At 37.3% G+C, this 26,063-nt stretch overlaps 1 protein-coding gene across 10 annotated transcripts in view; it reads right to left on the bottom strand.

Moving 5' to 3' along the window:
- TNRC6A (trinucleotide repeat containing adaptor 6A) overlaps window positions 1–26,063 on the bottom strand; it is a 101,185-nt gene that overhangs the window by 38,572 nt on the left and 36,550 nt on the right. For 4 of the 10 annotated variants that reach the window (XR_006889304.1, XM_046665722.1, XM_046665723.1 and 1 more), the window contains exons 5-6: window positions 12,659–13,051; window positions 305–2,887 (exon numbers count right to left, since the gene is read on the bottom strand). Coding sequence is in view for 9 of the 10 variants with exons in the window: in XM_046665722.1 (XP_046521678.1) it covers window positions 305–2,887; window positions 12,659–13,051 (2,976 nt within the window). In the remaining variant the exon portion in view is untranslated. Of the gene's footprint in view, window positions 1–304; window positions 2,888–9,721; window positions 9,844–12,658; window positions 13,052–13,262; window positions 13,617–14,522; window positions 15,271–26,063 lie in introns of those variants that run through there. The other 6 variants (XM_046665728.1, XM_046665730.1, XM_046665729.1 and 3 more) reach the window with 4 other exon arrangements.

Here is a 26,063-nt window from a genome sequence, read left to right as displayed (position 1 = left end):
GAGAAGAGTGTACAGCATTCCCACTTGACACCACTTTTCCAACTCTGCTTTCTGTAGCATTCCTAATAGAGAATGGAGCATGTAGGATTCACAACCAACACTGCCAAAGGCAGAGCTCTGTTCCCTGATGGTAAACACCTTCACTATAATTTTCTTCCCTATAAGCTTCTCCTGATTAGAACAAAAAAGGCCTTTGTGCACATATCCAAACCCCTCGTTAAACAGTAACAGTAAACTGAAAGAAGGCTTATAATACTGTGAAGTATTTTGTAACACCATCAGACTCCATAAAATAAAAACTTACCAGTGCCACTGCTTGCCTCTTTGTTTGAGACGGCACTTGCAGATGGCAGCAACTGAAGTACCTGTGCTTGCTGGTCTGACCGGCTGCTGCCATTTGGGACATTTTTGTTCCACATGTTCACATTTTTGTAGTTGTATTTGCTTGGATCTCCCCAAGCTGAAGTTCCATCATCAATCTCCATTTTGCGACGTATGGATTCTGGGGATGGCTCCTCCCAGCCTGTGGGTTCTTCTTCTTTTGCTGGGGCTGGTATAGGTCCTCCAAGCCAGCCTGTACCAGGAGGTTTGCCTGTAGCTGGTGGGATTCCCCAAGATCCGACAATGTCCTGTTGCTTATTCCAGTCTGGAGAACTGACTGGCTTTGACGAATCTCCCCAACCTAGAGACTGATTAGACTTTGGAGCATCTCCCCATCCCTGGGAAGGATTAGGTTTAGAAGATTCATCCCATCCTGATGAATTATTTGGATTTATGTTATTTCCCCAAGTGAAAGAACTAGTTTTACCAAGTTCGTTCCAACCAGAAACGGACCTGTCACTGTCACTACCTCCTGAGCTAGATTTCTTATTAGCTTCACCCCAATGGTTACTCCTTGAAGTTTCTCCCCAGTTATCACTGGCAGAAACGGACCACCCTTGGTTTGATTTTTGTCCATCACCCCATCCCTGTTTGTTCTTTTGCGAATCATTCCATGCAGACTTCTCTTCTTTGCAATTCCCCCACTGATTGCTCTTGACCATTCCTGTAGCAGCAGAATCATCTTCCCATCCCCCCTGGCAGTTTGAGCCTTTGGAATCTCCCCACCTCAGAGTAGGTTTGGGATCTCCCCACCCCGATACAGATGAGGTATCAGTACTATTAGGGCTAGTCTTATCTATACATGCCCCTGAGTTAAAAGTCTGTGTTGCAGAGCTTCCCCAGGCCTCTGTCCCATTATCAGTCTTTCTTTCCCCTCTAGGTGATGTTTCAGTATCCCAGGCAGTATTCTGCTTAATAGGAGTCTGTCCCCAACCAGAGTTGGATAGGACACGTGGATCTAAGTCAGTTCTGTTAACAATGCTTTGGAGTAATGTGTGCTGATCAATTTTTCTTCTATCCCTACTCTGATTTTCCCCAGTTACTTTTTCCTCGAGGCGTCCAGTGCTTTCCGTACTACCTTCACTCTCCACTGTACCTCCTGTTTTGGCCCACACGCTGTTTTGCTCATTTGTCTGAGATGGGGCAGAACCCTGATCCTCTTCCTCAGTAGATTTCCATCCATTTGTAAACTTCTTACCATTGCCATTTGCACTGTCATTGGAATGCTGATTGCTAGGCAGTTTGTTCCACTCCACGCTAGGTATATTAGTGCCAGTGTTTTGTGCAGGAGCTCCCCATCCTCTTCGACTTCCTCCAGAATTGGCACCATTTCCACTTCCCCATGATGCACTCTGAGAATTTGCTGCCCCAGACTCCCACACACCTCCTCCTTTATTTGTGTTAACTTGAAAGTTAGTGCCCATAGGCCCATTTACGCCAGGCTGCATTAGAGTTGCATTCACAGTGTCACCATTAGCTTGGCCATTAGGGCTTGCACATTTGTCTCCAGAGAAATTAGAACCATAGGCACCCCATGTAGTACCGTAAGAGCCTCCACTTTTTGACTCTCCATTGCTAAGGTGAGAAAGGGAAGTGCCATTTATAACTGATGGAGCCTGTATCTGAGGATGATTCATTGTGCTCACACGCCAGGCCCCTGTATTACTAGGCAGTTCATTATTCTGTACTGAACCGGAGTTTGGTAAACTAGAGGTCATAAAGTTAGTAGTGTTATTTGGTCCAGTCATTTCAGTGGTAATATTTTGAGGTTGACCACTGAATGAAACCTTCTGTGTACCACTTACTTCAGATTCACAAGTTTCCTGAAGGCTTCCCCAGGTACCATGGGTAGAAGAACTACCCACTTTAGAGTTAATACTCTGATTGTTAGGCATCTGGCCTATGGTACTGCACTGAATATTGATGCCAGAACTACCACTCCCTACAGGCCCTTTGAGGGCAAGTCCGTTGTTCTCTAATACTGGCCAGGCACCATGGTTGCTAGCTGAATTCAAAGTGCTTGGATTTAACCCTCCATTTGATGAAGAACTTACAGTGCCCCAAGCATTCATTCTATTGTTGCTACTTTCTGATTTGCTTTCAGGAGCATCCACAGAGACCTGACATGTGCTTATTATGGCTCCATGGGAAAAACCCCATGGCCCAGTACTACTTCCATGGCCCACATTATTGCTGCTGCTACCAACCACAAATTTGTTTTGGGAACCAAGTCCAGTGCTATTCCGAAGGCCATCTTTTTCACCACCTGTGCTCCCTGAAGCCATGATAGTGATGTTTCTCTCTGATTCAGAACTGGAGACAGAATCAGCATCCATACATTCTGAAGCCAACTCTGGATCACTGCCAGGGACTGAGGGCCATGCTTCTTTTTCAGGGAGGTCGTTCACAACAGCATTCTTACAGTTTGTGCTAGAGTCACTTGTAGAAGACACAGGTCCCTGCTGCGAATTTTCATAATGGGATGCTGAAGTATTGTGGTTTATATCTAGAATAAAGAGAAGTACAAAGATTAAACGTTTGAAAAAATAACTATTATAAATGTACGTGGCTCCTAACATTAACAAGATGTAATATTTGGCAGCATGGTCACAAGGGCATTGGTTATATCCTAGCCACGAACTTTCCACATCCAGTAATTAATTCCATACAGGCAGGGAATTCTGCTGCTTTGTTCACTGATGTTATCCTAAGAGCCTAGAGCAGTACCTGGAACATAAGAGCCCCTCAATAATTATTTGCTGAATGAATGAACTGCTAACTTACCAGCAAGAAAAAGAATTATGGGGTCAGGAAGGACTGGGTGGTAGTAACGTATTACGATAATGGAACAACACAGGCTTAGAGGCCTGACACAGGAAAGAAGGGGCTGGGATGTAGATGGATAAGAACAAGTGAACAGCCCAAACTTGATGAAATGTATTAGAAATATATTAAGAATCCTTTTCTTTCTTAGAGAAGAATCTTCCCTTTCTTAGAATAGCTTTTTCACACAACTGTTTTGGGTATTGTAACAAGTTTATAAAAATTACAAAGCCCTTTCCATTTTATTTCTATTTCATTAGTGTCCATATTCAACCTGAAATATTTTTTTTTAGTTCTACTCTCCTTCAAAAAAATTTCTTAATTTACCTTCACAGCCATGTTATTAGAAGAACACAGAAAAATGATTAATTGATATAGTGAAGATCACAGCATTACTGAGGACCATTAATGATCAGTCATATAGTCCTATCATCTTAGATTTACTGCCGCTATGTATAATCATTCAAGGATCTGGTAGTTGGAAATTCCTCAGAGATATTAACCTGCATAAGATGTTTGCATTTAGACCATCTTTAGAGAGTAGCTTATATTATAGTTTTCTACTAGAGTAGGAATCAGAATCATATGTAGTGCTTTTATATAATACACATGGCTCAAGTCATGTCCCAGACCTAGGAACCAACCACCAGGGGCTGTAGGCCTAGAAAATAAATGTAATGCACTATCAGAGTAATGCTAATATGGAAAATCAGGTTCATCTTGCATCATTTTCTCACAAGGCACAACTGTTAAGCAGCAAAAGATGATGGACTAGAAAGACAAGCAGGAAAAAGGACTAGAGGGAGACCCCAAATGTATATATAATGCACCATACATACATTTTAAAGTTCCATAAGTGACTCTGATTTCCACTACCTGTTTAAGAATCGTTTATTTCAGCTGCCAAATAAAATTTGTCATCTTTCAGTGCCCATGAGGAGGATTTTTCTTAGGAAATAAGGATACCCAAAAGTCAGTGGGTCTCACTGGGTAAAAAACAAATCAATACACTAGTGCCTGCACCGCCAGCAACATCATTCAGCACTATGGATCACATATGCACTTTATCAATGAATCCTTGAAATGACCCTAGAGCATAGGTATTACCTTCACTTTGCAGATGAGGAAATCAAGGCTCAGAGGTTAACTTGTAGAAAATCAAGTGAGAAAGAGAAGATTCACCAGAAGGTAATAAAGTACAGTGGCTAAGAAGACGGCTAGAACTCTAGAAACACCTAGACTCAAGCCTGGATTCTGCGCAAGTTGCATGACCAAGTCTGCAAAATGGGGTGCAAAGAGCACTTCTTCACCTGGTTAGTCAGTTAACCCTACTGCCATACATAAAGTATGCAGCTCAGTGCCAGCTTCAAATAAGTGTTCCATGAAGGGCAGTTTAGTGTAGTAATCAAGAACACAGACTCTGGAGCCAGACTGCTTGGGTTTAAAAGCTGCTCTGCCATTTACTAGCTACGTAACACAGGCAAGACCCTTGACTTTTCTGTACCTTAGTTTCCTCATCTGTAAAGTGGGAACAATAATAGTACTTATACAGTTGTGAAGATTAACTGATTAATAATCAAAAGTGCTTTGAACCATATCTGCTCCAAATTAGGTGCATATTAAATGAGACTCATGATCATCACTAATTAATGTGTATTAATGATTATCATTATTTTTCAAAACTCCTGTCTCCAAAGCACATTTTTCATTCCACCTTGTCTCTCTCATGAAGAACAAAGTTAGAAATCATGTAACAACTTGCTTACGTTAAATCTTCACTTAAATATCTCAAACAGAATGTTAACTCCTGGATTATACTTCCACAGGCACCTCCTCCCAAAGGAAAAAAAAATAACCCTGCTTCTTTACTAGTTTTCCTCATTTCAGTAAGTTTCCTAAAACCTAAGATTTATCCTTGATTCCTTCCTGTGCACAGCAAATCCAAAACATCACCAAGTCCCAAATCCACCCACTTTTCTTCAAATCTAAAACAATCAAGCCATCATCATTTTCTTCTCATGGTCTAAAGCAAAAGTATTTCTGTTGCCATTATTTGCTTTTTCATATGTCCCTGTGTATGTGTGCATGTGTTGCCACTTCCACACAGCAGGAATAAAAAAATAAGTTTGGTAATGTAAGACAAAACTACCCAACTTGAAAATAAAGGAATGGACCTGGAATTTAAATCAGAGGCAATCCCATAATGACAGGAAAAAGATAGGAGAATACTTGACACCAATACTACTACTTCACCTTGTGCTGGAAGTACTAATTGATGAAATATGACCCCAAAATGAGGTAAAGGTAGTGGAAAAGAAACAAAAAAGGTTAACATGTGAAAAGTAATAGTTTTCCTATACACGAGCAATAATCAATGAGAAAATGTGATGGAAAAATATCCTAATTGTAAGTCACAAAAACTTTATAGAATAGAAAGTAACTTGGAAGAAAGCTAACAAAAATACTAAATGCCATATGAGATTAAATTTTGTTGCAGGCCATAGAAGACAACTTGATTAAGTATAGAAACTTGTTCCTAGAGACAAAGATGTAACAAAATGTTCTTCCTAAGCTTAATTCAATTATAAGAAATTGCTAACAAGCGTCTTCATGTAAACAAATGTGAGAATAAAAAAATCTCAAAAAGAAGAATTATGGGAGTAGGGAAGGGGGATCTGCAATATCATGTAACAGTTCAACAGCATTGCACTACCAGAGTATATAAGCACTTCAATTGAACAGAAAAAGTAACCCAGAAACAGACTCAAGTATATGTCAAAGGTTAGCATTTTAAATCAGTAGGAAAAAAAGAATATTCGTTACTTTAAGAAGATTTTTTAAATGAGACAATATATAAAAAGTAATTCTAAATGATTAAAGCGTTAAAAGTAAGATATGAAATTATGAAGTTATCTGTGAATGAGAATTTCTTATACAGCCGTTGCTCAGTATCCCCCATAGATACCAAAATCCAAGGACACTCAAGTCCTTTACAGAACATGGCGCAGTATTTGCATACAGCCTATGCACATCCTCCCGTATACTTTAAATCATCTCCAGATTACTTATAACACCTAATACAATGTAAATGCTATGTAAATAGTTGTTATACTGTGTTGTTTAGAGAATAACGACAAGAAGAAAAGTCTGTACACGTTCAGTAAAGATGCAATCATTTTAGGCCTTTCGATCCGTGGTTGGCTGAATCTGCAGATATGAAAGCAGCGGGTGTGGAGGGCTGATTGCATAAAGACAAAGAAAGAAACCATGAAAGAAACGACAGAGATTTGACTACTACAAAAAACAGTGAAGCTTTTTTATGTCAGAATACATTAAAAGCAAAACAAAATAGCAAAAATCAGAAAACATTTTGGAAACCAATTCTATCACTTTTAATGTTAGTGAAAACTTCTCTCAGAATCAGGTCATGACCTGGTTTAAAGGTGGTCTAAATCTGTCTTTTGCTATATCTTCCTATGTGTCTTAGGAAAGTAAGGAGAGATACCATCAGTAATTATTAGCTAAAATTCTGTTTTTAATCTGGAACCTACTTGATACTTTCAAAAAAAACTAAATTAAAAGGCTATTTTGAAAATTACGCTTACCATGGGGAGATCACAAGGACCTTTTTGGTTACGAGAAACGTCGTGGCTTAGGTAGAAAAAAATCTAAGGGTGTGTGTGTCGGGGGTGGGGGACACACACTAGTCTAATTAATGGTGTAAAAAGAACAGGACTCCTCAGCAATCACAACTTAAGTGTTTCACAAAGTCAGAGATTAATTCAGAATCGGAAGAAATCAAATAATATATTTTCCCTAGAGAAAAGGAAGCTAAACTCATAGTTACAAATGATCTGGAGGATAAAAATATAGAAACATTATTAAGTAGAGGATGATCATCAAGCTGTTCCAGGAAATAGTGAGAAACAGTAAGGCTGTATAACTCTGCTGGTGGGAGGGAAGAGGGCAATTGAGTTTTACTGAGTATAACGAAAAATACAAATTTTTATACATTGCACTGCTGTAGGCAAACTAAGCTTTGGAAGACAGCACTTTACTGAGAAACATTTGAAATCTAAAATATCATCAGCATCCTACTCTCAAACAAAATTATCTTAGGAGAACTGGGGGAAGCTCTAGTACCATACCTCAAAATGAATGCAACCGTGCATTACACAGCACATATTCAAGACGATCAAAGAGGACACGTGAGAGTACAGCAGACTGGGGACAATTCAAGTGATTTATACAGAAATAGCATAATTTATTCAGGAAGAATTTAGACCCAGATAAATTCATAGATTTTTCTTATTAAATATACAGCATGTAACATACAAAAGAGTTAAATATGTGCTTTCTGCCTTAGAGACTTTCAATCTCACCAGAAGGGAAAGACCTTCTGAAGTAAATAGTACTTAGCTTCTATAGTGTTTCCGGGAAGTATGAAATGGTATCATCGGGAATATGAGACAATCCAAGGTGCACAATTTCAAATGGCACTTAAGTGAGAAAGTTTAAAATGTTTCTTTCAGTTATTCTAGCCTCTAGTCCAGGGGTTGGCAAACTTTTTCTGTAAAGGTCCACTTAGTAAATATTTTAGGTCTTCCCAGCCAAGATGGTCTCTGAGGCAAGCACTCAACTCTGCTATTGTAGCCTGAAAGCAGCCATAGAGTTTATGTAAATAAATAGGCATGGCAGTCGTCCAATAAAAACTGACTCAAATAGGCTGCAAGCCAACCTCTGTTCTAGATTAAAGAAGACAAGAGCAATATCACAACCAAATGCAATGCATGGATCATGACTGGTTTCTGGCTTGAGAGATGGGGTGAGGGTGGTGGGAGAGACATTCTCAGGGCTGTTGCTCTAGACCAGATGGTGAGTGCCTGACTCGGGTCAATGGTGGCAGCAGAGCAGAAGAGAGGAAAGCTGAGAGTTATTTTGGAGTTAAAATCATCAGGACATAGTAAACCAGTAGCATGTGAGACATGAAGAAGGAAGAAGCAAACATGATTTAGAGGTTTCTAGATGGGTGATTGGATGAATGAGGGTTCCAACCTTTTGAGTAATGGAATCTAAAAGGAGAAACATACATGGCAAGATAATGAGTTCAATTTTGGACATATTGTGTTTGAGGGTCCCAACATCAGCTGAAGACATCCAGAAGAGATGAACCTAAAACTGGGGAGAGATTTGAGACAAAGCCATGGGAGGGAATAAAATCTGAAAACTGGTCAAAGAGAAATGAGTTTTAAGGAGGACGGAGTGATCAACAGTAAAAAAAAAAAAAAGAAAAGAAAAAAGTAGGTATCTATGAAGATAAAAATAGGAAAGTCTGGATTTGACATTCAGAAGATCAGTGACCTTAGTAAAGCTATTTTAGTCAAGTGAGCAGGAGCCAGGTTACAGTGGACTGAAGTAATGTATTAGAGACTGCAAGTATAGATGACTCCTTTAAGAACTCTGAGCGCGGAGAGAGGAGAGAAATTCTCTAACAGCTTCAAGAGAACGGGGTTTTAAAGGAATTTTTTTAAAGGATGATAGAGACTCGAGGGGAAGGTCCAAGTTGAGAGCAAGAAGTGCAAGTTACAGGACAGCGAGGAAATAAACCACACTGAAAAGACAGTCAAGAGCACAGGTGGATGGACAGTATTTTAATCTTTAAATATCTCCAGAAACTTTAATATTAACAATTCTTGTTAAAACAGTGCCAATTCTTAGTCATTCACCATTACAGCTCAAATATCTCTGACCTTTTAAAAAGAAAAGGCTAAAAAGGAAAGGTCATAAAGAATAATATAAAAAATACCCACATATCCCTCATATTAAGAAACAAACTATTAATATAGTAGAAAATTCCTGTGGTAACCCCTTCTCTGATTACATCTCCTTCCTTCCTCAATGGGTAACCAAGTGGCAACCACTCAAAATGCTATCTTTGCATTCATCTCTAAGCAGTATACAATGTTTTGCATGCTTTGCATTTTATATAAATGCTATCATACTGTAAACAAACAAAAAGACATTCTTAGGACAACCAGGGGAAACGTGTACATGAAGTACCTATCAGAGGATATTGCTGAATATACCCCGCTTTTGCTTAGAGGTGATCATGGTATCACATCGTATAGGAGACTATCCTTATTCTCAGGACATTACCTGTGGAAATATTAAGGTGAAGTGTGATGAACATTTGTGCACACATATGCATACGTATGTATAAACAATGTGAGATAAGGGAAGGAGGGAGGGAGGGAGGTGTGCGTGTGAAGTCAAGATGAGAAAATATAAACAAGTGTTGGATTTGAGTCAGGGTACACGGGTGTTTGCTGTTCTATCCGTTTAACTTTTCTGTATGTGACATGTCAACTGGATGATAAAAAGTGGATGCAACACTGTGGCTCTTAAGAATAACATTGCTGCCAGCCCTGGTAAGCATTAGTCTCCCTAAATCCTTTATTACATGGCCTGTGAACCCCCTAAATTCAAGGGTTATTTGGGCAGTAGCAGGGCCTGATACCTTAGGGCTCTAAGAGATCAACTGTAAAAGGGAGGTCTTAGAGTGCCAACTGAAGTCATCATCAGTAAGTGTCTGAGACACAACCACAAACTGGCAGTTCAGCCTGCAGAGTTGTCAGGTTTGACCAGCACAGGGTTCTAAAAAACTTAAATGAGAACATAAAGGTATTTAGGCAGGGTACAAAACTCAAAACATTTCCCACGATTCCCATCATTCCTTTTCACCTTTTACCTCACTTACCTGCCAGCCTATGAAGATATTTGGTTTGTGATCTCTGATACATAAAATACCTAATCTCATCTAGGTTCCATCCCTACTCCCTCATTGCACTGAATAAAGGAGAAATGCATTATATGAGGACAAGGGAGGCATATCCAGCACTCCTCATTTTTACCATGAAAACTTTAAGTAAATTCCTATGTATTAATTTAAATGTCAAAACTACTCCCTTAGTTATCTGTTTAGGAAACAAAAAAGCCAAATGCAAACACAAAGAGATAAAAAGATTATGTTCCCACAGTTCTGAACTACATGTAGTTCACAGCATAAAACTTTCATGTTTCTGAGCTGTTACTCATGCTGTTTATACTGTCCAGTACACTGCTTTTCATTGATCACTGGGCTAATCTCTAATCTGCAAAACGAAGGTGATACTATCTAACCTGTACAAGAAGGACTGAATTCGTTAATACAGTATATAGGTCACAGTAAGCACTTCCATAAGGGCTAGTCGTTATATCATTATTATTATGGTTGTTAACCCTTCAGGAACTGGGACTGATCTGTCTAAGAAGTCTTTCCTGAATCACGGACACCCAGTGGTTGACTACATGGCTAAAGTTTCTATAATCATTCCTAGTAGCACCTACAAAGATATTTTAATGTAATCATGTGACACATGCTGGTAAGTAGGGATTCACAAACGTTTAAAAAAAGACAAAACCACAAATCTCCTTCTTCTGCAGAATGCTTCGCCTTCATCATTTGCATTCTCTAGTTGCTTGGGGATTTAATTCCAGACCTGAGTCAGATCCTGCCCACTCCTGACTTCCATCTTGACCTCTACATTAATGCAGTCTACCCTCAAGAAGCCCTTTCAAAAACAGATGGGATATTTTTCCCGCCTCAGCCTTTTCTGAACACTTCTTTCTATGCCCACATCTTAGGTCTTTTTCTTATCTGAACGTACACCTTTAACACTTTTAGGTCTTTTTGACCTACAACCATTTTTGGTTTCCTTACACTCCTATTGTTTCCATTTCAAAACAGCTTTGTTCTTTCATTTCCCAAACTGAAAAAGCATATTCAACACATATTATTTTCTAAATTTACTATCCTACCTCCCTATTTTGTTGCTTATCATACCACCCTTGCTTAGCCTACAGAAGGTACTCAAGCATTTGCTGCATAACCTCTCCTAAGGTTTTAATCACATTGTTTTATAATGCTGATGACTCATACATCTGCTTCCAATCTGACTTCCCAGAGGAACTTCAAACAAAATGATTAATTGCTTGACACTATATGTAATATGTCTAAACCAGATTCTCCTTGCTGAAAAGTGCAGGTCCTTCTGTAAAAGTTTCGGGGAAGATAATTCATTCAGTACCTAAATATTAGGCACTAAGCTACTTTAACACATCAGCAACCTTATAGCTTGGGTATTACTGTCCACACTTCACAGATTAGGAAAGACGGTCAGAGGAGTTAAGTAATTTGGCCAGGCTCACACAGGTAGTAAGTAGCTGGGGAGTACGGAGGGAAGTATTAACTCAGGATAATAAGTTAAGTTTGTATCCTTTCCAACAATAATGTGCTGCTCTAATTACCTATGGTAGAAAACTCTATTTGTGTCCTCTTCCTCCTTACCTATCTCATCCAGTATGTTGCCAAAGCACAGCATGATTGTTACAAGCATAGCTTGGGAGCCAGACATATCTTGATGTGAGTCCAGGCTCTGCTACTCATTGGCTGTGAAATACCATAATATATTATAATGTACAGAGTAGCTCCTGGTATATATAAGACAGCACAGAGGTAGAAAGTGAATTAACTCTACCTAGGACTGTTAGGAAAGGCTGCTTGGACAAGACTCAGACGCACGGTGCCATTAAGTAATCTGCTCAAGGTCATACATGCTGGTATATGGTGGAGTTAGGATTTAAAATCCAGGTCCATTTGGCTCTAGAAATTTTGTTCAATACCAGAATGCTAGTGTTTTCATGTATGGGAGGCTTGATTCTCCTCAATTCTCTATCTGGCTTATGGTAAAAGCTTCAAAATAGTTCAATAAATGAAGGGACAAACCACAAACCACCAGAACCTATCAGAACATGTCAAAACAAACTAGGCTCTGAGAAAACTGTAATCACATACTAGATTTATTTTCTGCCTCACAACCATTACTGAATTGAGAAAAGCCATTCTCAGGCAATAAGCGAACGCATGTGCTCTGTTTGAATACAATTTTCATGAGTGGCAATCTTCTTATGACACATGTAACTGAGTGTTCTTGGGCAAGTTATTTAATGTCTTGGTGCCTCAGTTTCCTCTACTAAAAAGTGGAGATAAGAACAACTTATATCTCACAGGTTGTTGAGGATTAAATGCAACACTAGGTACAACTGCTTAGCATATAACTTGAGGCTGGGAGAGTGCTCAATTTTAGCTATATTCTTATGATCAATTTTCGCTATAAAGCTGCTTATTAAAATGGGTAGAACCTGGAGGGTGATTAATCATTTGGTCAAAGCAGGACGGGCAATTAACTACAGGAAACATTTTAAGATTCCTCATTCATAACTGCCTGTACAGAATTCTTATTTGCAACCCAGATACTGATGAATACAAATACATCACCAAAAAGCCATGAACTTATAAACTTGCTACACTATTAACGATGATAGTTGGAGTCTTGTAAGAAATGCCTTCTCTCACCTGACTGGTTTTTGCTGTTCTGCACCTCTCCGTTATTTTGTGGCTGTTGATTTGTTAAAGCACTGCTTTCTGACTGGCTGCTTAATACTTTAACAGCAGATCCCAGGTTTGCTGCTATGACAGGAAAATGCTGACCCCTCTTTAGAAGCTGTTTATGTTCCTGGTGGCGAAATCGTGGTGGTACTTCACGAGGATACCGAGGCAAGGCCTGTGGTGGCTGTTGCTGCTGCTGCTGCTGTGGCTGCTGCTGTTCTTGCTGTTGCTGCTGCTGCTGCTGCTGATTGTTGGCTGTGGCTCGCTTGGCATTATTATTAGTGCTGGTTGCTGTGGAAGTGCCGTTATTAGAGTTGGCAGGCTGAGGCTGGCTTACACTGGGCTTTATCTGTTCTGGCACTAATCCCAACAAAAGAAAAGGGGTGGAAAAGATTAGCCAGTAAAGTGTACCTCCATAGTAAGCCATCTAAATAAAAAGGCACTAAAAAAAAACAATCCTAAAGGAACAGAAGCATTAAGCGTGTGGGGATAGCCTCATTCACGGGCTCAAGTTTTCTTAGGAGAAATCCCTACTACCAAGAGTCAAATTTTACTTTTGCTAACTACCTACCTAATAAGAACATGGAGACCACTGGCATTCCCTGGCCTGGATGACAGCTCATGCTCACCATCTCTTTCCCATATTATTCTCTGATAGGAGAACAAGCATTGATTATACAACTATGGAACTCACAAGGACTAAAAGAACATATGTGGCAAATCAAGTTTTGGTAGTCCCTAAAAGCATTCTTAAGTCCCTGGTAACTGCTCTTAATCTGCCTCATTTGTAATGTGTTTGGTCCCAATTTTTCATCTTTGAAAGACAACACACGAACAAGGATAGAAAACAACCCGCCAATTTCCTTTCAAAAAAGGCAAAGTTAACAACGTTTTTTGTCGTTAAAATGTGAAGTCTGATTCAAATAAGACAAACTCAGAACAGAGAAGTAAAAACAAAGATAACAGAATAAAATCTACGAGACTGGGGCTAGCCCCGTGGCCAAGTGGTTAAGTTCGCGCGCTCCGCTGCAGGCGGCCCAGTGTTTCGCTGGTTCGAATCCTGGGTGCGGACATGGCACTGCTCATCAAACCACGCTGAGGCAGCGTCCCACATGCCACAACTAGAGGGACCCACAACGAAGAATATACAACTATGTACTGGGGCGCTTTGGGGAGAAAAAGGAAAAAATAAAATATTAAAAAAAAAAAATCTACGAGACTAACCAAAATTGGAGAGATAACTCGGATACCCTGTCTTAAGCAAGTCTGAGAAACAGCCATTTGTCTACTGTATGAACAATCAGAAACTACAGTGAATTTCTGAACTCCTAAAAGAGATTAAATAAGCAAATAAACTGATGGAAAGCCTTAAACAGGGTAGATACACCCAATCTCTGAAACTACAGAGAGGCAGCACAGTATACAGAACTTACGGTGCCAGATGGACCCAGGTTTCAACTCCAGCTCTGCCTTAACGAAGCTTTGTGTCTTTAGGCAAACTGCATAAATCTTGCCAAGCCAGTGGTCTCCTCTGTAAAATGGGGATAACACCCCTACCTTGCAGAGCTAGCCTAAGATTACATATATTGTCTATAGATCATCAAACACAAGGCTAAATAAATAGCGGCCATTTTTTAATGATTGGCACTATTCCACCTTACACTTTTGTAGCAGTTTAATATGTCTGTGGGATTTTGATGCATCTTCAGAGATGCCACTGTCAGATAAGTAAAGTGAAACATCTCCATGTGACCAGTAAGGACATTTAGACAAAACTCTGCTCAAGGACTAAGAGCACCAGGCCTGAAATTAAAACAGCCGCACCACTCACCAGCTGGGTTATCTGTGTCCTTCCCCTCGTTTATACAGCACAGTCTTGGTCTAGGACCCAGCATGATGTAAACACTCAGAAAACAAAAGCTATTACTCCGGCCCAAATAAAAGAAGTATTTATCAAATGCCTACAACATATACAATGCTGGGATAAAATGTTGGTCACCTGTGCTGTTTCCAGTAGTCACTCAAATTTCCTTAGATACCTTCAGCTCTAGAACCTGCCCCTGTCACTTAACAATATATATAGCCTCACCATCATCTTCCTTCTCTCAACAACTTGTGAATTTAGTCTATATCACCAATACTAATACTTTTAAACATATGATCTTGGCCTCTTACTTTTTTAAATGTGACTTTGATTTTTCTAAAGTAATACAAGCAAATTGTAGTTCAGGAGAAATTACACTGAAAAATTACAAACATTCTAATTATTGTTTGGAATCCTTTCCAACCTTCTTGAAGGCAACTGAAAAGCCTCTTATTAATACTTTGGGCACGTGCTTTTAGGTCTAATTACTTTATGTATGAAATTTTGTCTCTCAGATAATTTAATGCGCCCAGAATGCAGCAATAATATATATTCCTTTGTCAAGAGGAAAATAAAGCATTAGAATATTCTAAAGTACCCCTGAAAACAAAAAAGTATATGTAACTATGAAATCATAAGGAACAAAAAAAACTCTAACTCAGCATCTACATGCTTAGGACTGGGCTCAGCATGGTATTTGGCAACTGAACATAACCTTAAAGTGGTACAGTCACCCACTGCTGTCATACAGGCTTGTTTGCCATGCCACTTTATTGCTACAAAGAAAAGATTATGACAACAATTTAATATCCAAACAAGATGTTATTTACGTGAGATAGCAACAGGAAAATGTTCTTTAATATATTCAAGGAGTTAGAAGATAACCTAGAAGCAAAAACTGTGAATGACCTACACGAAAACATGCGCAAGAACTCTAACACTTCATCAAAAATGGCTAGGAACTGAGAAGCAGTATTTATGTCTGTCACTCAGCAACCCCAACCCTACTTCAAATTCAAAGAATTGCTGTAAGGTGTCATGGGGAAAATAAGGCTGAGATAAGTACTCATTTCTGGGGCCAGAAAACTTCACCTAAACCAGTAAAATCATTAAGACAAGGTAATTATTGATTACAAAACTAGAGTAAATAACCTGAAGTAAAATCTCAGATGTAAACATGGGATGTGGTAGTAAAGAGTAAAAGAGAAGCTAACAGAATGAGTAGGTGAAGGGGTAAGAGTGGGGTTGCTGGGTAACAGAATAAATACTGAACGATTTGGCTACTGTGTATGTGTAATTAAAATTTAGGTTAATTATGTAGTAAATACCCAAACCATTGAAAGGATAAAAAAATTAAAACAAGAAAACTTGATCCATTTAACAGATACAGAAAATGCAAAAAGAATTATTTCAAAATTGTGGTTAATATGCAATATAAAATAACATGCCAAGAATAAGCCCTAAAATATCTATAATCACAATAAATATGAATGGATTAAATTCACTTGTTAATAAAGGCTCTTAAACTGGGTTAAGAAAAGAAAAACAAACTTAAGGAATACATTTTGCAAAAATCACTCCTGAAACAAAACAATGAAGAAAAATTGGGGGAAAAGAGCACAGATATACCACCATGAAATGCTAAGAAAATTTAAATGAAAGCAATATTAATACCAGATTTAAAAGTTCAAGGAGAAAAGCAATATAAATGGCAAGATATTTCATATTGATAAAAGAAACCAACTAAAAAGATATAAACAGCTAAAAACCTTTATACACCAAACTCATAGTATCAAAACATGTAAACCAAATAGAGACAGAAAAACTGGAAGGAAAAAAAAGCAGTACCATATACCTTGAAAATAGATAATATAACATCTTTTTTGAGAAGTTCCCATGAAACAGTCATAAAAAAAAAAGTACACACACACACACAACACAAAAGAAAACATGAATAAATTCCAAAAAGTAGAAATAATATAGATGATATTTCTGGATTACAATGTAATCACACTTGAAACAACAAAACTAGCAAATAAAACTGCCTTACATAAAATTTGAGTTGAAGAGGAAATAACTACCAAAACTGCAGGTTTGTCAAGAAAATAACAGTGAAAACAATACATATGTTTTAAAATATGGCTAAACAAGTGCTCAAAGAAACATTCACAGTCTTGATGATTTTCAACAAACAAGAAAGAATATAAAGCATCCAACTCAAGTTAAAAAAAAATAAGGAGAAGGAATTAGTAAGATAAAAGTAGAAATCAATGACTTTAAAAGTGAACCAATAAATCCAAGGCATAGTTTAATGAAAAAAACTACTAGTTAACCTAATTTTAAAAAATGAAAATGGAAAAAAACAAGAGATGACTTTCTGAAATTAAGATATTTCTTTAGACTCAACTCCATCAATAATGTGAAAAGCTGGAGGAGGGAACGATTTAACATTGACCCCCAAAGAGGCAGGGAATATAAATACATTAATCAGCTTAGGAGAAATTTATGAAATCACTCATCAGGATCAGATAGTTTCATTCATCAATACTACCATAGTTGTTTTTTTTTTAACTAGCATACTTTTAAGAAACAAATATCTCTAAGTCTAATGTTATTTAAATTGTCGTAAAGCACAGCCTAAGATGGAAGACCAATATAATTCCGTTACCAATAAATCAGGACAAAATTTTAGTAACACCAAACAATGGGGGGGGAAAAGAAGAAACATAAATAGTACTGGGAATTAAAAAAAACTTAACTTCAAATGTAGAGATTCTGAAAGACAAGAAAATATTATGTATAATTTATACCAATAAATCAGAAAACGCAGATGAATTGAACAATGTCCTATAACATGAGATGGCAAACCACTTCCGTAATGGGCCAGATAGTAAACATTTTAGGCTTTGCAGGCCATAGTCTCTGTTGCAACTATTCAACTCTGCCACTGTAGCACAAAAAACAGCCACAGACAACAACTAAGTGAATGGATGTGACTGTGTTCCAACCAAACTTCATATATGAAGATAGGCAGTTGGCCAGAGTTGGCCTGCAGGCTGTAGTTTTCCAGCCTCTTCTCTGCAAAATATACTTTACCAAATTGAGCTCATGGAGGAGAAGATCCTATAGCATAATAGCAGAAGACACTGAAAAGGTCCTCCAAGATTTACCTCTCTGAAAAGCACTGGGCCCAGATGACTTTATAAGGAGTGTGTATACAAAATCCTCAAGAAATATATAATACCAATCTTATATAAAGTGTTCCAGGAAAAAGAAGTACAGATTCAAAAGACTGGCTGAATTCTAATCTTGGCTCTCTAACTTACTACCTGTATGACCGTGGGCAAGGTGCTTAAACCACTCTGTACCTCTGTTTCCTCATCTGTAAAACAGGAGTAAGTATTAAGACCTACAAGTGCAGGGTTGGTGTGAGGCTTTAACAAGATAATGAATGTAAAGAACTAAGCATAGTATCTAGCACAGGATTAGTCCTCAATAAATGTTAGCGATGATTATTACCATCTCGCTAATAAAAGGAGGAATAAAGACGACCCCAGGTTTCTGGCCTGGAGTCTAGGCAGATGGTGGTACCATTCACCAAGATACAAAACAGAAGACAAAAATTAAGTTTGGGAAGTATGAGAGAGAATGAGTTTAGTTTTTGATGTTGGGTTTGTTGTTACTGTAGGGCAGCAATTCTCCAACTTTTTTGGTTTCAAGACCCCTTTACACTTTCAAAAATTACTGAGAACATTAAAGATCTTTTGTTTACATGGGTTACATCTATAGATATTTACCATATTAGAAATTTAAACACAGAAAATTTTAAAGTATTTATTAATTCATTTAAAAAATAAATCCTTCACATATTAAAATAAATGTATGTATTTTTGAAAAATAACTCTTTTCCAAAACAAAAAGTTAGTGAGAAGCATGCATTGCTTTACATTTTTGCAGATCTCTTTAATATCTGGCTTGACAGAAGGCAGGTGGATTCTCACATCTGCTTCTGCATCCAATTTGCTGTGCTATTCACATTATGGAGCCTCTAGAAAACCCCACTATATACTCCTGAGAGAACAAGAGTGAACAGGACAAATAAAGTCTTCTTATTACTATGAAAATAGTTTTGACCCTGTGGCTCTGATGAAAGTTTCAAGCAGCCTCTCAGCGGTTCTGAGACAAACTTTGAAAACCATTGCTATAGGATATCCATGTGGAGAATGCAACTGACAATACAGTTCTGGAGTTCAGTAAAAGTTTGAACTAAAAATATGGATTTAGGATTCAGCATACAGGTGGAAAAAGAAGTCATGAGAGCTGTGGAATGGGAAGATCTACAGAATAGGTTTAAGTAGCAGACAGCAGAAGAGAAACAAAGGCAAGAATAAGTCAAACCGGCCAGAAGGGTAGGAGAGGAGAAGTCACTTATTTTAGTAAACAGCCTTACTCTCTATTTAGTTACTCAAGCAGGAATATCTTCCTCAATTCTCCCTATCCCTTTAGATCTAGTCAGTCAACAGGTCTAACTAATTATCCCCTTGAGATAATTCAAACGTACCCTTTTATCTCCAATGCCACTGCTGAGATTTAGGCCCCCATCAATTTACTCTTGCAAAAACTTCCTAATTGCCTCCTTGGCTTAAGTCTTGAGCCCTTCGTCATTTTCTCCCTCCCCAAGTCTACCATCTCTCTGCCTCAAGGTATCTAGATCATTAAAGTGCTTCAGAATTAATCTTAAATACCTAGCATGGCCCCTATCTCCCACTTCTCCAGATTCATATCCTACTACGTCCACATACATTTCCTTCTCTTCCACACCAAATATCTGCAATTCTCCAAAAGGTATCATACTCTTTCATGATACTTCTTTTGCCTAAAATGCCTTGATATCTTTCTTACAAATCTTTCTGTCCATCTTTCCTAGGAAACAACTAACCCTCTCCCCCTTCCAGATTCAGCTAATCTTAGAAGCATTTGATGACACCAACTTCCCCTCCACTCGCACAGAACTCGCATGCACTCCTCACACGGTATGTGCTCTTTAAGTGGTTTCTTATTTATCCTTCCCTTTGTCACTGGCATGGCCGGCACCAAGAACAGTAAATGCTCGAGAACTACTGGTTGAATGAACAACTTAAGAATTGTTAGCATACATGAGATGATTGAATCCAAAGAACAATACAGAATGATATTGAGGATGAAACATTGTGGAATACTGACATTCAAGAGGTGGGATAATCAAGAAGTGGTAAAGAAGAGGGAGAAAGAGTGATCAAGAAAAGTAGAAAGAGTAAGGATGATGATGGTACCTGGTTTGTAAGCCGCTGAATTACTCAGTGGTTACAAATATCTGCTCTACAAAAAAATCTTAAGCCAGCATCCAGAGAACAAGACAGGTTTAGTCAATATGATCATTAATGTGGAAAGATACCCTAATTGGCCGTAACACTATATTGTTTCTAATTTCAGAAACATATTTTGAAGGAGTTTCATTCAGCTAGTATAAAATATACCTACCAACTATAAATTTTATTTTTACTTTTTTTGTGATACTATGACCCAGCTTGTCTTTTGCAGTTTAAAGGAGATAAGCAAAATCTGAAGTGGCCCAGAAATAAACAAATTTTTTAATTTTTAAGAATGGAAAAATAACTCATTCAAAGAATTTAAACCAACCATTTTCCTAAATTATGCTCCAAATCAAGGCTTCTCACTTTGTGAAAGAATGAAATATAACAATTAAATTACTAACTTTTGCTAATTTTTGCGTTTTCTGATATTTCTTATGTAAAAACATCCTATTATTCTGTAAACCTAAAACTGTTCTAAAAAATTGCCTATTAATTGAAAAAAAAGTACCATAGCAACTGTCTCACATTCAAGTAAAAAACCAATAGATAGTTTAATATCCAAAGTTCTAAATACACCAAGTTCTAAATTTGTAAGAACAAATTTTATTTATTTTTATTAATAATTAAAATTATTTAAAATTAATACATCTTTAAATCTTTAAAATAACTTTTTAAAATGTCATTTTAATAAATTTATTTCAGGAAATAGTAAATAAATAAACTTCTTTTTGGCTATCTACAAGCTTAATAGAAACAACAGTTTAAATATGAACCAGCCATCCACCACCTTGGATTACTACCAAACTCCCCCCAAACATCAATTACCATGCCTTAATACCTCAAGCCCTTCCTTTATTCTTATCCTTTCAAAGCCTACAATTTAAGCTTTGCATAACAGTTTTCATAGTGGCTGCATTATAAATCTTCTAAAAATACTGGCATAAATAATAAGCATAGTATACAAAAAGTCATTTTAAGACATGATTTCACTTTAACAGAACTAAGTGTTAAACTGATCTCCACAAAATAAAAACCACATATAGAATTGTATTTGAATTCTTAAAAGGACTGAAATAGTTAAAATTACCAGCTAAAAAGATTACTTAATAAGCATCTATAGAATATAGAGTGCTTTTTAAAGACTTCTTTCAGCAAGATTTAAATTCACCTAGAATTACGATTTCTAATCTTAACATGTATCATTACATAGGAAAAACCAAACCATCAAATTAAGCTCTTTGAAGACAAGATGGCATGTACCAATGAAACCGTCTCAGTTAGAAAATGTTATTCTCACATAAAAGCAACAATACAGGATTCTCCTAAGAATTCATCTTTTATTTTTTTTTTAAGAAAAATTTTCCTACCTCGAGAAGGTATGAAAATGAGATTAGGCATAATCAATAGGATAAAAATGTACTAAAGCAATTCAGTAACAAGCCAGGAAGCTGTGTTTTCAAAAATTAAAAGGTAAAATTTCTACCTATCAAATAATTAGGTTTAACTTTAAATGCTTGATGCTTAAAAAAATCCTTACAATAGTTAAAATAATCTTTCAAAATAAGTGTCATCTAAAAAAAATAATGTCATCTATAGATAAACGTTCTTTAAAATCTTTATTAAAGGGAATTATTTTATGCTCTTAAGAGTTACTGTTTATCAGGCAAAATCACATATAAGATTTATCTTTCTTCTCTACTGTTAATGTTTCTAACATGTAATTATAATCTCTTTAAACCTGAATTCTCAAATCAATTATTCTAGCTGCTGTGCTAAAATAACAAGGTAGCTTTCAATAATACTCAGTTTAAAGAATCTGCCTCATGATCAGAGGAAGAGCAAACAAGTATGGATGAAATCAATTCTTCCCACTTTCCTGATGAAGAACAGCAGCATTATCACATTGGGACACAGATTTTCAAAAGGCACAAACCTGATGAAAACTTCAAAGTAGATTACAAAATTCTCTACATCGAGAAATTCCAAAGAAAGGTGTTTCTAACTTCTGTTGCTTCTCCCACTCCACAGCTTTCAGTGGAAAATGGAGGAAAGGCACAGTGTCATCTTACTGCTATTGCCAAGTTCCCCTGTATTTGAGGCCCAATAACTTAAATTCCATCTCCCTATATTTTATGAGGACCAGGAGGGGAAAGAAGAAGCCGGCTGGTTGAACAATGCAAAGAGCTGTTCTAGTCAATTAAAATGAGCTTATAAATCAAATTTATTTAAAACATGGTGAAACGTACTACGATAAAAATCGTCTTCTTAATCATTAATAAGCATACTGGATGATTCATAATATACTTCCTCTGTATAATATACATTCCCTGTCCTGTGCTAACTTGAGTGAGTTCTGGAATGCTGAAGAGCACGGGGGGGAAGTCTGGCCTTTAAGTTGATACACACAGATGCAGTGCTAGAATTGTTGTTGTGGATAAATGGCTGCAATTTTAAGTGCCACTAGTAAACCTGGAAAATATCTAAATGCTTACCAATCCATCAACTTCTGCTAATCCTTAGCAAGTAGGTTGAACTAAATGGCTGTTTATGAAAACTTAAAAGAATAAGACTTAAAAACTAACATGAAACACAATAAACCGCATGTATATTTTATACAGGCAAAAGCAAATCTTAGTATTTCTGTTAAAAAGATCTTAAGATACCAAACAGCAAGATATCATAAACAATCAGTTCAAAACTAGATATCGAAGTTAAAATAAATATTAAATTGAATTTAGTTTTAATTCCCTTCACAAATCCTAGAGAAATGGGAAGCATACTTTCTCCTGGGTCTTAAGGAGGCACCTGACTACTCCCTCAAGGAACTCTATCTTCTTACCCAAATCCCTCCCACCTTAAATGACCAACACAGAGAGAAATGTAACTGCTTTGTCTCGATACAATTCTCTAGGTTTAGGGCACTGAATAAGTTATTTCCCTGAGCTGCTTCAACTAAATTCAGGATGAAACCACCCTACTGAGAAATTCTGCTCTTCAGCAAAATACCTGGGCAAGGGATATCCTTTCTAAAGTACAGCTCTTCTTCAAGAGCTGGAGGATACCCACATAATATTCACAATATGGTTATTTCCAAGATCTGCCCATTAAAACTTGTCCAAATATGTGAAATTCAGAAAAGTGGGAGCCGAAAGATACATTTTTCAGGCAGAGGCACACACTTCAAAAGAAAAACAAGTCAGGAGCTGGCCCTGTGGTGTAGTGGTTAAGTTCAGCGTGCTCAATTTGGTGGCCTGGGTTCGGATCCCAGGTGCGGATCTATACCACTCATCAGCCATGCTGTGGCGGCCACCCACATACAAAATAGAGAAAGTCTGGCACAACTGTTAGCTCAGGGCTAATCTTTCTCATGCTGGGGGAGGGGTGGGGGCAGTTGGCAACAGACGTTAGGACAGGGAGAAACTTCCTCAGCAAAAAAAAAAAAAAAGTGAGATTGCCCTTAAGTCTCTTTCATAACTTACAATTCTAGAAGTGATCCCCAAATTTGTTTAATTAGAACTCCTATGGGGCACTTGTTAAAAAAAAAAAAAGATTTTTTAGCCTTACAGATTTACTAAATCAGAACCTGTATTTTGCATTTTTAAAAACAAGTATTGCATGTGGTTCTCATGTGTGAGTAAATTTGGAAAACTTCTAGTAGATACAGTAGCAACATCTAGAGAGCTTTGGACTTCCATCTGTGACTCAAAAAAAATAACATAGCCATGTGTCACTTTAACAATGGGGATACATTCTGAGCAATGTGTCGTTCGGCGATTCTGTCATTGTGCGAACATCAGAGTGTACTTACAAACCTAGATGGTTATATAGCCTACTATACATCTAGACTAGGTGGTACTGATTCTAAGGGGCCACTGTCGTATACACAGCAACTGAAACATCGTATGTGGCACATGACTGTGCCTAACAATTAGAACTTAGTAACAAGAACAGCAAAAAAAGTCCCAAACACACTGAAATGTAAAAAAAAAAAAAAAAAATTTGAGGATACCAAAAGTTATACAATAAAGAAATTGCCATAAATCTCTGAAAGTACAGATTATTTAAGAAATGAAAGATGGTCAGTTGATTTTCTTAAATTCCAAAAAGGTCCCAAATACATAAAGTTCAAATAAATTAAACAGTAATACTATAAAATGCTAATGTTTTTTAAAGCTTTTAGAAAACATATGCGAAAATTTTTCAAAACCTGGATAAATGGCAAGTTTTCTCAACATAAAAGTGAGTCAAGAAATCAACAAGTAAAAAATTGTTTAAGTTTCACCAAGTAAAATTATGAAGTATATATTATTTTTTCAAGAGCGTGTGCATGCGTGTGTGTGTCCGTGCCTGTGTTTATTCCAAATTAAAAGGCAAACTGGAAAATCTCTGTCCTCTGGAACAAGTTAAAGGGACCCATTCTCTCCCCTCCCACTCCAATTTTCCCTAACCAAGCGAAAACCGGTACTGTTTGGTTGGCTGCTAAACCTAACATAGGAAAGCATTCAACAGAGTCACTACAGTTTAGGACCAGAGTTCAAGCTAAGAATATAAATGTTATTTAATTTTGCTTTCCTTCTTCTGAATATATATTTGCCATCTTCTGTGTGTATATCCCCTATGGGGTGTGGTACTGGGCAAAATTTAGATATTTCTGCCTGGTATCTTATCCTCAGAATGACTTCAAACATACGATGTAGTCTATAATGTTGGAAATATTTGCATCAAAAACATTAGATGGAATGCTAATGAGCTTACTATATAAAGAACTCATGTAAATTGATAACAAAACCTCTAAGCCCAAGAGACAAATGGGTAATCCATAAGAGGAAAAAAGTACAAGTAATTAAACATATGATATTCCGTTTTGCCAATAAATAAATATAAATCAAAGCAATAAAATATCAATTTTGGCCTGCCAAATTTATAAAGATGCTATATCCCTTTGTCAGGTTGCAGGACATATTCTTCACACCATGGCAAAGACACTGCACTGTGATTCACCCATGCTGGGCTGGGTTCTCCTTTAATGAGAGGAAAAAGCAAATCATCGTCTGGGTGAGGAGGAACTCTGAAACGACTGGGGAAACTGCTAGTATGTTGTTTCAAGGGGCTGAAATGTTGCTAAGATACTGCACAACCATAGTGGTGGAAACTAAAATTTACCAAGTATCAGCTGGATGCCAGGCAATATTTCTGATATCTCTTTATCCTCATCATGATTCTATAAATCTGAAACATTATTTCCATTTTACAGATGAGGCAGCTAAGGCTCAGAAGAAGGCTGCTCCTGATGAAACATCTAGTAAAAAGCAGGGCTGAAATTCAAAACCAAATCTTACCTCTAAACCAACTTTCCTTCTAGTAAAAATTATCATCTTACTTATAAGAATAAAATTAAACTCTCCAAAAATAAGGGAATGATTAATTATAGCTTAGTCACTTTGAAAGCTGCAAATCAAAAATTTCTAACTAGTATCTATAATAATAACATATCTATTACATACTCAGCATTTACTACCCTCCAGGTCCCATGATTTATGTTCCAAATCATTTCATTCCCACAACATTAAGCACCCTGGATTATCTCCTTTCAACAGAGTCAAACCGAGGCTTAGAGGTTAAGGAACTTGCCCAAGGTCACAGAAGTGAGAACTACAAAGGCAATGTTCAAGTCCAAGTCTATCTGACTCAGAAGCCTGGACTTCTAACCACTGTGCTGTGTTTGTGCTAAAATTCCAGGGTTATCTTTAGTAGATGACTCACTGCTTTTTTGCTTCTGGCCAAATGCTGCCTTTAAGCAGCTTTATCAGGCACATTTTCGCTAAGGCTACAGCACTGAAAGGGAGCTCTCAGTACGCAATCTGAGGCACAGCTACTACTTTTATTAGAACTAAAAGAATGTAAAAGTGCAAATTATGATATATACTGTGTTTTCTCCTAATCTGGAGTCTTCTCTTACCTGGTTATAATTGATAAAGCTATTCTGACTAATCCACCCTGTTTCTACTCCAAACTTAAATCAGAAGATCCTTGATTTTTCTTTCTTTCTCTTTTTTGAGGAATATTAGCCCCAAGATAACATCTGTGCCCATCTTCCTCCATTTTCTATGTGGGATGCCTGCCAAAGCATGGCTTGATAAGTGGTGCGCAGGTC

The sequence above is a fragment of the Equus quagga genome, chromosome 7 (genome assembly GCF_021613505.1).
Source record: "Equus quagga isolate Etosha38 chromosome 7, UCLA_HA_Equagga_1.0, whole genome shotgun sequence".
In the NCBI taxonomy this organism is placed as follows: Eukaryota; Metazoa; Chordata; class Mammalia; order Perissodactyla; family Equidae; genus Equus; species Equus quagga.
Note: the sequence above shows the minus strand (reverse complement) of the source record. Positions and strands in the feature narration are given on the sequence as shown.